The sequence below is a fragment of the Solanum lycopersicum genome, chromosome 1, assembly GCF_036512215.1.
Source record: "Solanum lycopersicum chromosome 1, SLM_r2.1".
In the NCBI taxonomy this organism is placed as follows: domain Eukaryota; kingdom Viridiplantae; phylum Streptophyta; class Magnoliopsida; order Solanales; family Solanaceae; genus Solanum; species Solanum lycopersicum.
The window spans coordinates 89,829,543-89,846,274 of record NC_090800.1 but is presented as its reverse complement, the minus strand read 5'-3'; the positions used below and the strand labels follow the sequence as shown (position 1 = coordinate 89,846,274).

Genomic DNA, 16,732 nt, shown 5'->3' with positions numbered 1-16,732 from the left:
TCTTATAATATTAATTTTCTCTTAAATATCATTTGTATTTTTTGTGTATTTCATTTTCATAATTCTTAAAAATGTTTAATTTATATTAAAAAATTAAAATAAAATAAAATATAATAATTAGGACATAATTAAGAAGCTCAAAAGTTTTTTATTAAAAAAAATAAACAAGAATTTGTATAGAGAATCTAGAAAGATGGAGGAAATTCAAATATACAACATATAGTTATTTCAATGACCTCATATACATTTTCTTCATTACACAAATATTATCATACTATATATACATATGAATAATTTGTTTTTAAGAAAATACAAAAAAACAATTATAGAAAAAAGATATTTTTTTTCAAAAAAAAGCTAGAAGAAACGCAATAATTTCATTAGTTTATATCATAACATTTGAAATCAAATCAAATGAACAAGATAAACTACACAATTACTACACCAACCACATCTTCTAAATAGAAGTTCACATTTATTAGCCCCCTCTCTCAACTCTCACGTCAATTTTTTTTTCTCTACTTTATCACTATTAAATCTTCCGTCACCATTTTCTTCTTCCACATACAATCACACAGATATTAATTAAGAAAGAATACAGAAGACATTTGTTAATACTACAAAGGTGACTTACTATCACCTAAAGTCAACATTTAAAAAAAAATAAAAAAAATTTATTTTATATATTTTATTCTTATAAATTCTAAAAGAATATTACAATTAATTATAATATAATATTTTTTTTTCAATTGATAATATAATATTTCTTGTAAAAATATAAATATATATATATATATATATATATATATATATATAACTATTGTAATTTACATAACAACATAAATGTTTAAATCTCTTTAATTGATTATAGTTTTGAAAACTTTTTCAATAGAATCAATTATTAAATAAACTATAAAGATTATTTTAAAAGTATTCAAAAATAAAATTTAAGACTTTACTTGATTGAATATGTCAATTAGAGTATCACTTTTCACTTATGTAATATTTCATAATACTTTTAAATACAAAAAAACTAATATTATAATGATTGTTACTCTTAGAAGACCTTCAAAGTTAAGATAATATTTTTCAAAATCTAATTGTTTGGTAATCTAATTAGTTTGAGCTTGAAAAATAAAACATCTCAAAGAATTGAAGCTAATCTTACAAAATTTATATTAAAACATGAACTGAAATTAATTAGAGAAATTAAGAAATAAAAAGTAGCTATAAATTTTTATTGTGTAGGATTTTTAATTATAATTACATTAATAATAAAATTTTAAAAAAACATGTGCATAATAATTAGTAGAGAGATGTAATGGGTGTTCGAGGAAAATGTAGAGGATGCAGCAGTATTCTCAGAAGACACATTGTGAGGGCTATCTGTAACAAGGAAGAGAGTAGAAGTTAGTACCATTATATTAATGTTGGTGTTATCGAGTTATAATGTACACACCCAAATGAAGATTTGCGGTTAAAAAATGAATAATTTTTTTCTTTTCAAATAAATAAATCGGTTGCCAGCATAACCTATATGCTTGTGACAGGTTCACACAAAGATGTAATTTAGGTCATCTACATTGACTTTTGAGTAGCAGACTATAAGCTGTAATTTAGTTTGATGAGAAATTCAACTACTAAGGTCCCTGTCTAACAAACAAAATCCTAAAAGTCCATATTGCATGCATTCTTAAAAAACTATATAAAGCAACATACTTGAAGCCAATGTCACACATATTCTTTAATCTTCTAAGATTTTGCAGAAAAATGGCTCAGTATTACCACTTATCCTCTCTTTTACTACTTGCATTACTCAATTTATTCTTCATTTATGGCAACATAACTGAAGCGACTGCACGCCACCTCCTAGAGACGTCCCTCCCTGAGATTCCTAAACAAGAACTCCCCAAATTCCCAGCCTTGCCAAAGCCTGAAATCCCAACTATGCCAAAGCCTGAGCTTCCAACCATTCCAAAACCTGAGCTACCAACTTTCCCCAAGCCCCAGTTACCAACTTTGCCAAAGCCAAAGATGCCTGAGATACCCGCAATGCCAAAATTAGAGTTTCCTCCCTTGAAAAAGTCAGAAATTCCAGCAGTGCCAAAGACTGAGGTTCCTCCAGCTATGAAAAAGCCTGAAGTTCCAACTTTACCAAAGCCTGAGCTACCGAATATGCCAAAGCCAGAAATTCCAGAACTACCAAAGCCAAAGGTCCCAGAACTTCCAAAGCCAGAAGTACCAACTATGTCAAAGCCTGAAATCCCAGAATTACCAAAGCCAAAAGCCACAGAGCTTCCAAAGCTAAAAGTCCCAACAATTCCAAAGCCTGAAGTACCAACTCTGCCAAAGTCAGAAATCCCAGAACTACCAAAGCCAGAAATTCCAGAACTTCCAAAGCCAAAAGTACCAACTATGCCAAAGCCTGAAATTCCAGAATTACCAAAGCCAAAAGCCCCAGAACTTCCAAAGCTAAAAGTCCCAACAATGCCTAAGCTTGAAGCATCAACTATGCCAAAGACTGAAATCCCAGAACTACCAAAGCCGAAAGTCCCAGAGCTTCCAAAGCTAAAAGTCCCAGCAACGCCAAAGCCAGAAATCTCAGAACTACCAAAGCCAAAACTCCCAGAACTTCCAAAGCCAGAAGTACCAAAAATGCCAAAGCCTGAAATCCCAGAACTACCAAAGCCAAAACTCCCAGAACTTCCAAAGCCAGAAGTACCAACTATCCCAAAGACTGAAATCCCCGAACTACCAAAGCCAAAAGTCCCAGAGCTTCCAAAGCTAAAAGTCCCAACTATGCCAAAGCCTGAAATTCCAGAACTACCTAAACCAACTCTTCCTTCACTTTCTCCACCATACAAACCCGCTACTCCTTGAGTAAATTATATGCTGCTTTCACTCTAATTGAAAGTACCCAACTGATGTTTTGAGATTTCCATCTCACTCTATGAAGTTTGCCACATGAGCTGCGACATGGAGATAGTATTGGATACTTTCTGCTAGGAGAAGAAATTTTAATTCTTTTATAGTAGTATTTGAATTGGATGTACCGAGTTTGTTGTGTTATTATAGTATTATATTATATGAATATTTTATGTATTTCTATACATACCGTGTAAGAAAGCTTTGATATATTTTACTTTGATTTAGTTCCTGTCCATTCTTTACCTCACAGTTTTTCCTTCATAATTTATAGTAACCAATATCTTCCCCATTACATTTCAAGAGTGTGGAATGAAGGATGAACTAGTATATTTAAGTGCCACGGAATGGAGTGAACTAACTGATGAGAATATACTTTCTGTTGGTAACAAACTTTCTGTTAGTAACAAATTAGTGGCTTTAGTTAGTTACAAGTTACAAGATATTAGTTATAAGTTGTTAGTTACAAGTTGTTATTTTCCAATAGTTAGTTAGAAGTTAGTTTTGCTATTCATCAAGGTTACATATATACTCATATTGTATTCATTTTAATTCAATACACAATCAATACAAAATACTCTTCTTCTTCCCTTAATCTGCTCTCAAGTTAAAGCTGCAAGCTTAAGCTTTCAAGCTCACATATGAGATCATCAATGGAGTTGAATTGATGGTGATAATCTCTTCATGGTAGTCTAATTTGTCCTGTTTCGAAGTCGAACTGTGAGCCATTTTTTGTTGTTGTTATCAACTGATTCGATTGACTGATTGAGAGGTTGTATTGTAAGGTTTCTTCTTCTTTCTTTCTGATTGAGGAAACACATTCATAGCTGGAATTTAGCAAGTTCTAGATTTTTTTTGTGTTAGATCTATCACAGATATTCCAATACAATGACTGACACTCAAGTTGGAGATGTTGCTTCTAGTTCAACCACATCTCGTTTGGATTTTTCCAGTCCCTTTTATCTGCATCCTTCAGAGAATGCAGGATCATCATTGTTACCTGGAGTTTTCGATGGTACTGGTTACAAATCTTGGAGAAGAGCAGTACTCAGAGCACTATCAGTTAAAAGTAAAACAGGTTTCATTAATGGAACAATCGTGAAGCCTACATCTACTGATCCTAACTTCATGCAGTGGGAAAGATGTGATGATATGGTCACATCTTGGATCTTGAATTCTTTGTCTCCAGAGTTGCGAGATAGCCTGCAATATGTGAATAATGCTAGGGAGTTATGGGCAGAATTAGAAGAGAGATATGATCAAACAAATGGATGCAAATTGTACCAGTTACAGAAGGAGATAAATGAACTTGTTCAAGGTACTCTAGACATTACTAAGTACTACACAACAATGAAAAAGCTGTGGGAGGAGATGAGCACAGTTGACATTAATTCTCAATGCACATGTGTGTGTTCTTGTGGAGGTAAAACAAAGCTGCAAAAGGCTGAGCAAGACAGAAGGTTGATACATTTTTTGATGGGGTTAAATGAAATGTATACTACTGTTAGAGGTAGTATTCTCATGATGAACACTCTTCCTAGTATGGCTCAAGCTTTTGCTATACTGTGCCAAGAAGAAAAGCAAAGAGAAGTAAAGCCTCATAATCATACAGCCTTGGATTCTACTTCTCTCAATGCTTATGGACAGTACAATAACAATGCAGGTTACAAAGGATTCAGAACAGATTATAGTTCATCTAAAGGGGCTGGATCCAGTTCTGGTAACAATATGTCTAGAGGGAATTCAAGTATCAACAGGTCTATTTTAGTATGTGATTATTGCAAGAAATCAGGACACACGAGAGATAGATGTTATAAACTCCATGGATATCCATCCAATCCAAAGTTTCAAAAGGGAAAAAGAACAAGTACTGCAGCAAATGTGTGTCCTTCTAATATGAGTGAACAACAATCTGAGGAAGAGCCTCAAATGGGAAAGCAAATGCCAATAAGCCTGTCCAAAGATCAGTATGAACAATTACTCAACATATTGGGAAATATACAAGCTGGAAATGGAGGTTTCAATTCTGATGATTCAAACAACATGATGAATGGGGCTGTGAATTTTGCAGGTATACTTGCTTGTTATTCCTCTATAAAAGACATAGGTGATCTTTCTTGTGAATGTGTTAAGCTAACTGCTGGCTCTTGGATAATAGATTCAGGAGCATCACATCATATGACTTATGATAGAACCACTCTCACAAATATTAGAACACTTCCATATCCTTTCTTAATATCACTTCCAAATGGTTACAAGGTTAAAGTGACTCAAGTTGGTGATGCTTGTTTAAATCCAGTGTTAACTCTAAGCAAAGTGCTATTTGTACCCAGCTTCAAGTTTAATCTCATTTCTGTTCATTGTTTAGCACTACAACTTAATGGAGTCATCAGTTTTGATAAATCTTCTTGTTTATTGCAGGGCCCTTCTCTGAAGAGCCCTCTGGAGCTTGGTAAGGCCAAGAATGGCCTATATTTCTTGTGTCAAAAGTGTCACAACTGCTGAAAGTCTGCTGAAGAAAAGTCATCTCACTCTAAATGTCATCTTGTCTCAAAGTTTCACAATGTATCCTCTGTAAGACAATCTCAAATTTCTACTGCAAATAAAGCAGCTTGTAAGACTGTGTCTTCTTCTCATCCTAATAATAAGTGTCTTTCACTTACTGATGTCTATAGTCACACATACAATGATGATGAACTTCTATGGCATGCTAGATTAGGACATGTACCTTTTGTAAAGATGAGAAATATAACATCCATACCTGTAAACTTTTCTCCTAAACAACCTTTTACATACAACACATGCCCTATGGCTAGGCAAACTAGGATGCCATTTCCAGAAAGTACATCTATCACTACCAAAATTTTTGAACTACTACATGTTGATTTATGGGGACCATATCATATTCCTACTCATGATGGTTACCATTATTTTCTCACCATGGTTGATGACTACAGTAGGTCCACTTGGACACAACTACTAAGATGCAAAAGTAATGCCCTTCAAACCATTAAAGCCTTTGTGTCCCTCGTAGAAAAACAGTTTCAAACCAAGTTAAAAACCATAAGATCAGACAATGGCTTAGAATTTACCTCATCTGAAGCTGTACATTTCTTTCAAACCAAAGGCATTATACACCAAAAGACATGTCCATATACACCCCAACAAAATGGGGTGGTAGAGAGGAAACATAAATACTTACTTGAAACAGTAAGAGCACTATTGTTTCAATCAAAGTTGCCTTTGAGATACTAGGGAGAGTGTGTTTTGACTGCCACATACATAATAAACAGACTACCAACTAAACTCCTTCAAAACAAATCTCAATATGAGATATTATACCTTAAGCAGCCTACTTATTCTCATCTAAAGAGTTTTGGTTGTCTTTGTTTTCCAACTGTTTTAAAAACTCACAAGGACAAATTTGAACCAAGAGCCATTCCTCATATTTTTGTTGGTTATCCATTCAATACAAAAGGATACAAAGTCTTAAATCTAGCTACAAAGAAAGTTCATATATCCAGAGATGTTGTTTTTCATGAAAAAATGTTTCCTTTTGTTCATGTTCCTGATAATGACTCTAGCTTCAATTCTGTCTTAAAGATGCTTACTCATTCTGCTAACATACCTTGTATGCCTGGAAATACAAACATATTTGCTACTGATGAAATGCTGGACAATCTAACACCACATGAAGTCACTGAAAATCAAGTAACCAATATCACTAACATACATGAAACAACATCTGCTGATTCTACAACACAAGAGCCTAGAAGAACTTCCAGAACAATAAATACTCCTAGTTATCTAAAGGATTATACATATACTCTACCTAAACTACATTCCCTCAATACTTTTGTCTCTCACAATAACCATGTATGCTTCAATAGTCTTTGTTCTGATAGCCAGCAGCTAGTCACAGCTATTTCACATGAATGTGAACCTAACACCTTTGAAGAGGCAATACTGCACCCTGCTTGGCAGCAAGCCATGACACATGAGTTTGAAGCTTTACATGCTAATGATACTTGGGAAATGGTCATGTTACCTGATGGAAAAAGGGCTATTGGCTGCAAATGGGTATACAAGATAAAGCATAAGGCTGATGGAAGTATAGAAAGGTTCAAGGCAAGGTTGGTAGTAAAAGGCTATACACAACAAGCTGGAGTAGATTACACTGAGACTTTTTCACCTGTAGTAAAGATGACTACTGTGAGAACACTGATCTCATTGGCTGTTAAGAAAGGTTGGAACTTGTATCAACTAGATGTGAATAATGCATTTTTGCATGGTGATTTACATGAGGAAGTTTACATGGTACCTCCACAAGGTCTTACAACAAGATGTGATAACATGGTATGCAAGTTAAAGAAATCTTTATATAGACTAAAGCAGGCAAGTAGGCAATGGTATGAGAAGCTAGCAGACAGTCTGTGTTCAAGGAGATATCAGCATTCAGACAGTGACTATTCCTTGTTTTACAAGAAGAAGGGTAGTTCCTTAGTATTTGTTGCTATATACGTGGATGATATAATTATGACTGGGAATAATGTTGATGAAATCAATTCCTTAAAGTGTTTCCTGCATGACCAATTCAAAATAAAGGACTTGGGGAAACTACATTACTTCTTAGGCCTGGAGATATTGTATAGACATGATGGTGTTATTGTTTCTCAGAGGAAGTTCACTTCTGATCTTCTAAGAGATTTTGATATGTTGAGTTGCAAAACTACTTCATCACCACTTGATTCCACTGAAAAATTGAAGGCCACAGATGGTGAATTATTGACTGAACCTTCTCAATATAGGAAGTTGATTGACAAACTTAATTTCCTAACTAACACTAGAATGGACATATCCTATAGTGTACAACATTTGAGCCAGTTCATGCAATCACCCAGGGAACCACATTTGAAAGCAGCCTACCATGTACTTAGGTACTTGAAACAAGATCCAACTATGGGTAATTTTATTTCAAACAAGGATGATCTTACTGTGAGTGCATACTGTGACTCTGATTGGGCTGCTTGCCCTGAATCAAGGAGATCTGTTAGTGGTTACTTAGTTCTTATGGGAGATAGTCCTATCAGCTGGAAATCCAAGAAGCAGGCAACAGTATCACTGTCATCTGCTGAAGCTGAATACAGGGCAATAAGACAGGTTGTGGGAGAGCTAGTATGGCTTGAGAGGTTGCTGAGTGAGTTGAATGTGCAGTGTTCTCTGCCAATACATGTTCATTGTGACAGCCAAGCAGCAGTTCACATTGCCAAGAACCCAGTTTTTCATGAAAGAACAAAACATATTGAGATTGATTGCCATTTTGTAAGGACTAAGCTTCATCAAGGGTTGATCACACTTCATCACATATCCACAGATTCACAATTGGCTGACATCCTCACCAAAGCCTTAACTGGAGTTAAACACAATTCTTTGTTACACAAGTTGTCTGTGTTTACATCACCTCCAACTTGAGGGGGGGTGATGAGAATATACTTTCTGTTTGTAACAAACTTTCTGTTAGTAACAAATTAGTGGCTTTAGTTAGTTACAAGTTACAAGATATTAGTTATAAGTTGTTAGTTACAAGTTGTTATTTTCCAATAGTTAGTTAGAAGTTAGTTTTGCTATTCATCAAGGTTACATATATACTCATATTGTATTCATTTTAATTCAATACACAATCAATACAAAATACTCTTCTTCTTCCCTTAATCTGCTCTCAAGTTAAAGCTGCAAGCTTAAGCTTTCAAGCTCACGTATGAGATCATCAATGGAGTTGAATTGATGGTGATAATCTCTTCACTAACATTTTTTTATGTAGAACCAAACTGGTGATTTAACTTATTTGCTTTTTGTTTCATTCATCCTAATTAATGCACATTAAATGATTCAATTACCTCTGTTTCACCTTCTCCAAAAGAATGATAAAAACAACTTATGCTTCATGCATGATCAGTTAGCTGGTGAAACTACACGAGCCACCTTCTGGAGACGCCATCCCCATATATTCCAGCCTTACCAAAGCCTGAAATCCTATATTATACCAATACCTGAAGTACTATCTATTTCCAGCGTTCCAAAGCTATATGAATCCATGGCGTAAGCAAACATTTTTATAGGCAGCGTCCATATTTAAAGGAGCAAACAAAGAATAAATATTGTAGCGACATTAGTTTATTACTATAATTTGCTTCAACGTGTTTTCATTTTTAAAATGTATTCATGACAGTAAAAATATTTTTTTAATCATAACAGTCGTATTAAAAATAGTGTCTTACGGTGAAAACCCCATCAACCACTTTAAAGATCATTTTTCATTAGATTTTACAAGTCAATCTTAATCAAACTTCATCACCGAGAAAGCAATACGCCAAGTCTCAAGTAATTGGACCGAGTAGTTTTCAAAGTAGGATTTTACAAGTGGTGAAAGAATTGAATCCATGTAGCGTTTATAGCTATTTATTGTCCCTTTCATACACAAAAGTTGATGTGTTCAAGCAGTAGAACTCAAAAAATTTAAAATGAAAGATTGCAGTAATAATTGTTGAAGTTTATTGACTAAGTTAGGTGCTTTGCCAGCGAACCATTTACAGGCAATCTTTGGGAAGTGGTGTCATTTGTTTTTATTAATCCTGAAGCCCAAAAGAAACTCTAAAGTAATCAACTTTCTGTTTTGATTTTTGGTAGTTTTTGTCGATATCGTTGAGTTATTATGTACACCACACAGGAATGAAGATTTGTGGTAAAAAGTAGATACTTTTTCTCTGTTCAAAGAAATGAAATCAGCTAAGCTAGGATTTTTTATCAGGTTACCAGCATAACCTAAATGCAAGTGACAGGTTTAGACTATTTTAAGTAATTTATTGATTTTTGAAGTACCAGGCTGGAAGCTAATTAGTTTGATGAGAAATTCAACTACTCAGGTCCGTGACTAACAAACAAAATCCTGAAAGTCCTTGTAATTGCATTTTTAAAAACTGTATAAAGCAACAGACATAAAGCCAATGTTACATCCCAATCACATTGAGTCTTACACATTATTCTTCTTTTCGTTTCTACAATCTGTGTAAAATGGGTCAGCATTACCACGTGTCCTCCCTCTTACTACTTGCATTTCTTAATTTATTCTTTATTCATGGCAACATAACTGGTGCGGCTGCACGCCACCTCTTAGAGACACCCGTCCCTGAGATACCTAAACCAAAACTACCGAAAGTTCTAGCCTTGCCAAAGCTTGAAATCCCAACTATGCCAAAGCCTGAGCTGCCAACCATACCAAAGCCTGAGATCCCCGCTGTTCCGAAGCCCCAACTACCAACTGTCCCTTGAAAAAGCCAGAAATCCCAGCAGCTATAAAGATTGAGCATCCTCCAGCTTGCCAATGCCTGAAATCCCAGAACTACCAAAGCCAAAAGTCCTCGAGCTTCCAAACCTAAAAGTCCCAATTATGCACAAACCTGAAATTCCAGAACTACCAAAGCCAAAAGTCCCTGAAATTCCAAAGCTAGAAGTACCAACTATGTCAAAGCCTGAAATTTCAGAACTACCAAAGCCAAAAGTTTTCGAGCTTCCAACTATGCCAAAGCCTGAAATTCCAGAACTACCAAAGCCAAAAGTTCCAGAGCTTCCAAAGCTAAAAGTCCCAGCTATGCCAAAGACTGAAATTCCACAACTACCAAAGCCAAAAGTTCCCGAGCTTCCAAAGCTAAAAGTCCCAACTATACCCAAGCCTGAAATCCCAGAACTACCAAAGCCAAAAGTTCCCGAGCTTCCAAAGCTAAAAGTCCCAACTATGCCAAAGCTTGAAATCCCGGAACTACCTCTGTGAACTCTTCCTTCACTCTCTCCACCGTACAAACCTGCAACTCCATGAGTAATTATGTGCTACTTTCACTCTATTAAAAGTACCCAACTGATGTTTTGCTATTTCTATCTCAGTCTATGAAACTTGCGACATGAACCATGATATGGAGATAGTATTGAAAACTTTCTTCTAGGAGTAGAAATAGTAATTCTTCTATAGTAGTGTTTGAATTTGATGTACCATGTTTGACGTGTCATTATACTGTATGAGTGTTTTATGTAATTGTTATAAATAAGCTTGATCTGTGTTATTTAAATTTAGTTTGTATCATTGGTAAGCTCTGTTTTTGCTCATTCCTTATCTATACACTCTTTCCCTCTAGTTTTTTATAGTAACCAATTTCTTCCATTACATTTCAAGAATGTGGAATAAGAATGAATTAGCATATTTAAGCATAGTACAAAATTGATGATTTAGCTATTTTTGCCCTTTGTTTCGTTTATCCTTGGGCATATCAAATGGACTCAGTTACCTCTGCTCTAAAAGAAAGATGAGAACAAATTATGCTTTCATGCTTGGCCTGTTAGCATGTGCAACTACAGGTTCTATTTAGAGAGGCCATTCCCTAAACCCCCCAAATATTTCGGCCTAGTTGAAGCCTGAATCTCCAACCTTATACTATACTCAATTTTTTTTAAAGCGGCATCTATATTTAGAGGAGTAAACAAAGAACAAATATTGTAGAGACGTCATATTAAAAGATATTAGTTTATTACATCAAACAACTACTCAAAAACTCATCATTCATTCGATTTCACAAATGATCTTAATCAACATCATCCCTGAGAAAGCAATAAGCAAGTCCAAGTAATTGAATCAGAATACGGTTTGTAGTTATTTATTGTCCCTTTCGTACTGCAAAAGTTGATGATATATTTCAATTTTTTCCTTATAAAAGGTAGAAAGTCATATCCATTCAACCGGGCATCATTTTTTTATTAAGCAGTAAAACTCTAAACTTTTAAAGTGAAAGATTGCAGAACCGTGTGAAATTAGGTGCTTTGCCAGTGAACCAATTGACTATGGGAAGTGGTTTCATTTATTTTTATTTATTATAATGAAATACTTCATTTTGCATACGTCTGTAAGATGTCTGAAGTCCTTCATCCTACCTAAATCCGCCCCTGTATGCCATTCTTTCGGTATTAACTTTTTTATACGAATCTGATATATTTTTTGTTTCATTTCTTGGAGAATTGTATTGACATTTTGTGGTATAATGTGAATTCAGGATTTTTCTCTTTTCAAGATAATGAAATAAGCTACTCTATCCGGTCCAAAATAATGTCATAAGCTAATTTTACCATTTAAATATTGACGAAGTATTATTTAACTAATGTCAATAGCTTATTTTAGTGGCGTAACAACCCAAAAAATTCATTTATTTTTGGACGGTGGGAGTAATAAGGAATGAATCTCTATCGGGTTGCCATCATAACCTATGTGTTTGTGACAAGTTACACTATTTTGTAATTAGGTCATCCAGATTGGCTTTTGAGGTACCAACTAAAAGCTAAGTGGATGAGAAGTTCAATTACACAGATCCTTACTAAACAAACAAAATCCAAAAGTCCATTTTAAAACCTATATATAGCAACAGACTTAAACCAATGCCACATCCGAATCACATTGAGTCTACACATTCTTCTTTATAATTCTAAGATGTGCAGAAAAATGGCTCAGCATCCACGGAAAGACTCTATTTGGTTGCTCCTTCTCAAATTTTGCCTTTGAATCTAGTATTTTTCCCCTTCCTGCTTTGTCACCCGGAAACTCGTGATTTGTGCCATCAAAGGTGACTCCATTCCCGAATCTCAAATTTAACAGTATGATTAAAGATTAATAAACGTTTACTCTCTCCGCATCTCTACCAGAATGATTGACGATATTTTTGTTGTAGCTACTCTTTATATCGCTATTGTTCCATACAAAGCCTAATTTTGTCTGCAATCAATATAACTATAGTTTATAATATGTTCGAAGTTATATCACACTTTTTATTTCTCTTAACTCGGACATCTCAAATGTTATCGTATTTTACTAAATACATTACGTAATATTCTGTAGATGACAACTGTTAAGCATTCATATAATGTAATGTTTTCTCCATCAAATTAAATTATCAATAATTATTTAACTATTTTTATTAATAATATAAATGCTTATATCAAGTTAACATTAAGATGTGATATTCCGTCAAAAAATGCTTTATAAAATAAGGCCGAGAGAGTTTATATTTTGATTATAAAAATATTTAGTTCAAGTGTAATGATTTTTTTTTTAAAGAAGAACCAACATTCTCATCATTATCGTGAGAGTCTTATGCATGCCAAATTAAACTATATTTGATTAAGATATGTTGTGTCTCTACACCCACTTTTTATTTTAATTTGATTTGAAGAGACAACCAACAAATAAAGAAAAAACATAAAATACATTGTAATTGAAAATTTAGAGGTGATTATAAATATTTAACAAAAGTTTGATTCCTTAAAAATCTCATATAAGCTAGTAAATCTGAGTATTTCTTTATTTTAGCCATATTCGAGATACTATGATATTACTTACAAGACAAATTCTATATACTATAATATTGGCAGATAAATAGGTCAACTAACGTATCAAATATTGAAATCTTCCTTTTTATATGCTTGTAAAAATCTATATATAGCTAAATGAAAAACTATTGAAATATCAAAACTTCATTTGCTCTTAACATATGATACTCTAAGCTTCTTGCATCGGCTGAAAAAATGGTTCAACATTACAAATTGTCCTCCATCTTATTGGTCGCATTTATCTACTTTATACATGACCAAATGATTACTACTACAACAGCACGTCACATTCTACAAACTCCTAGTTTCTCAACGCCCACAACCCCCAGTTTCTCAAATTCCCCCGGTCTTCCAAAGCCTGCTAGCCCAAGTTTCTCCAATTCACTCAGTCTTTCGAAGCCCGAGATTCCTAGTTTCTCTAAGCCCGAAACTCCTAGTATCTCAAAGCCAGAAACTCCTAGTTTCTCAAAACCCAAAACTCCAAGTTTCTCAAAACCCGAAACTCCTAGTTTCTCAAAACCCGAAACTCCTAGTTTCTCAAAACCCGAGACTCCTAGTTTCTCAAAACCACAGACCCTTAGTTTCTCAAAGTCCAAAGCTCCTAGTTTCTCAAAATCCGAGACTCTTAGTTTCTTAAAACCTGAAACTCCTAGTTTCTCTAAGCCAGAAAATCCTAGTTTCTCAAAGCCTGAGACATCTGGTTTCTCAAAGCCCGAGACACCTAGTTTCTCCAAGCCCGAGACTCCTAGTTTCTCAAAACCCAAAATCCCTAGTTTCTCAAAGTCCGAAACTCCTAGTTTCTCAAAGCCGGAAACTCCTAGTTTCTCAAAGCCTGAGATTCCTACTTCACCAAAGCCCAAAATTCCTACTTTCTCAAAGCCCGATATCCCAAGTTTTTCAAAGCCAAAGACCCCTAGTTTCTCTAAATGTGAGACTCCTACTTTCTCAAAATCTAAGACTCCTAGTTCTCCAAAGCCCGAGACTCCTGATTCTCTAAATCTCGAGGCCCCTAGTTTTTCAAAGTCTGAAAACCCTAGTTTATCAAAACTCGAGATTCCAACTTTCTCAAATCCTGAGACTCCGAGTTCCCCAAAGTCTGAGACCCCAACTTTCCCAATGTATGAAATCCTAAGTTCTCCAAAGTTCGAGACCTCAAATTCTCCAAAGCCTGAGACCCCTAGCTACTCAAAGCCAAAAACCCCTAGTTTCTCAAAGCCAGAGATACCAAGTTCCCCAAAATCTGAGACTCCAATATCCCCAAAGTTCGAGATCCCTACTTTTTCAAAGCCTAAAAACCCCATTTCTCCAAATCCCGAGAACCCAAGTTCCCCTAAGCATGTAACCCCTAGCTTTTCAAAGCCTGATACCCCAAGTTTCTCTAAGCCCGTGACTCCAAGTTTCTCAAAGCCTAAGACTCCAAGTTCCTCAAAGCCTGAGGCGCCAAGTTCTCCAACGCCCGAGACACCAAGTATCACAAAACCCGAGACTCCTAATTTCTCAAAGCTTGAGACTCCAAGTTCTCCAAAGCCCGAGACCCCTATTTTTTCAAAACCCAAGATCCCTAGTTCTCCAAAGCCTGAGAATCCAAGTTCTCCAAAGCCCGAGACCCCTAGTTTCTCAAAGCCTGAGATTCCTAGTTTCTCAAAGTCCGAGACCCCAAGTTCCCCAAAGCATGAGACCCCAGGTTCCGCAAAGTCTGACACGCCAAGCTTCCCAAAGCCTAAGACGCCAAGCTCCACAAAGCCTGAGATGCCAAGTTCCGCAAAGCCTGAGATGCCTAGCTTAACAAAGCCCGAGAACCCAAGTTTCCCAGAGCTCGAGAACCCAAGTTTCGTAAAGCCCGAGACGCCAAGCTCCCCAAAGCCTCACACCCCAAGATTCAAGACTCCAAATTTTCCAATACCCGAAACTCCTAGTTCCCAAAAGCCCGACACACCAAGTTCCCCAAAGTCTGAGACGCAAAGTTCGCCGAATCTTGAGACACCAAGTTTTCCTAAATTTGAGATTCCTAGTTTCTCAAAGCCAGAGGTACCTAGTTTCTTTAAATTCGAATCCTCTAATTCTTCAAAGCCTGTTATTCCAGCAGCCCCAACAGAACCCTAGAACCTTAAATACCAAGTGTGACAGAGCGTGAGCTACCAACTACCTCAAAACCTGATATCCCAACTTTTACAAAGCCTGAATTACCAATTGTTTCAAATCTTGAGATTCCTAGTGTGATAAAGACGGAAAATCCAAAACTTTCTAAACCAACATTGTCAACTTCTCCATGAGTAACTATGGTGTTATTCATGTGTCATGACTTATGCTAGCTAACAAACGAACTATATCGCATATGAATGAGTTGACAATGGGTTAGATGCAAATGGATAAAATATTCGACTAGACGGTATTTTATGTGAATAAAAATGGGTTGAATGATGGATAATATTATTATATCCACTTATTATCTACTCATAAATTGTACAAAATTGAAATTAACTATCAAATAAAGTGAAGCACTTTCTTTTTATTTAATTTTTTATTTTGATAAGCCAACCTACATATTGCTTTTCACTTTAGATATTTCTCTTTTCTTAGTCAATAAATACATATACTAGAAGTTGTAGTTTCTAACTTTTGGTACGAAGTTTTTGTATGCTAAAATGGTAGATGCTAAAATTAGAGCTCATTGAATTAAACTACAAAAGGGTACTTTGTATATACTTCTATAATTTAGTATTTAGTTACTTTGAAAGAAAAGAGTACACACATATTGGCAAAAAAAAAACTAGAGGGAATTTTGAGTTATATATACATATATATTAGGTAATTTCCCACATGATAGACTTTATTAAGCTTTATTATTAATTCTCATATCTCAACTAATATCAGAAATAATATAAATAACTTAATGATCGTTGCAATATTTTTGAACATAAATGAAGAGATTCGATATTATCACATATCTTAAAAAGCTACGATGAATGATTGCAAATATTGTACTTTTTGATCAATTTTATCTTCTAATGCACTGAGTGTTTTCTGATGGTAACATTTTTTTCCTTTGATTTATATAATGTCTTCTGAATATAGCATGATCTATTATAAAATAATTGTGCATCAATTTTTGTCTATTCTTGTGTGTACTCATAGAATGTCTTCACAACATACACTATACTATTTTGTAAAATGATTAAAGATTTGTTGATATTTCAGCACTGTAATTGTCACGTTATTTAAGCACATTTTGGGACTCCAAAACTTCACCACAAAAAATCTCCATAATTTACGTATTTTCTAAAAATTCATCAACACTCTGAATTTCACTGTAAATTTTTTGATGTACTCATTTACTATGTTTATAAGAAGAAGTTTCTAACATGTAATTTTGTTAAAGATGTCA

At 34.8% G+C, this 16,732-nt stretch overlaps 3 protein-coding genes across 3 annotated transcripts; all 3 read left to right on the top strand.

Moving 5' to 3' along the window:
- Window positions 1-1,770: 1,770 nt before the first annotated feature.
- LOC109119816 (protein PELPK1-like) lies at window positions 1,771-2,880 on the top strand. The gene has a single exon (XM_019212852.1). It carries the CDS (start codon window positions 1,771-1,773, stop codon window positions 2,878-2,880), a length of 1,110 nt encoding a protein of 369 aa, XP_019068397.1.
- A 7,426-nt stretch (window positions 2,881-10,306) lies between these two features.
- Window positions 10,307-10,753, top strand: LOC109119813 (protein PELPK1-like). The gene has a single exon (XM_019212850.1). It carries the CDS (start codon window positions 10,307-10,309, stop codon window positions 10,751-10,753), a length of 447 nt encoding a protein of 148 aa, XP_019068395.1.
- A 2,855-nt stretch (window positions 10,754-13,608) lies between these two features.
- On the top strand, window positions 13,609-15,450 carry LOC104645468 (protein PELPK1-like). Its single transcript, XM_010317182.4, has one exon. The coding sequence runs from the start codon at window positions 13,609-13,611 to the stop codon at window positions 15,448-15,450; it is 1,842 nt and encodes a 613-aa protein (XP_010315484.4).
- The last annotated feature ends 1,282 nt before the right edge of the window (window positions 15,451-16,732 follow it).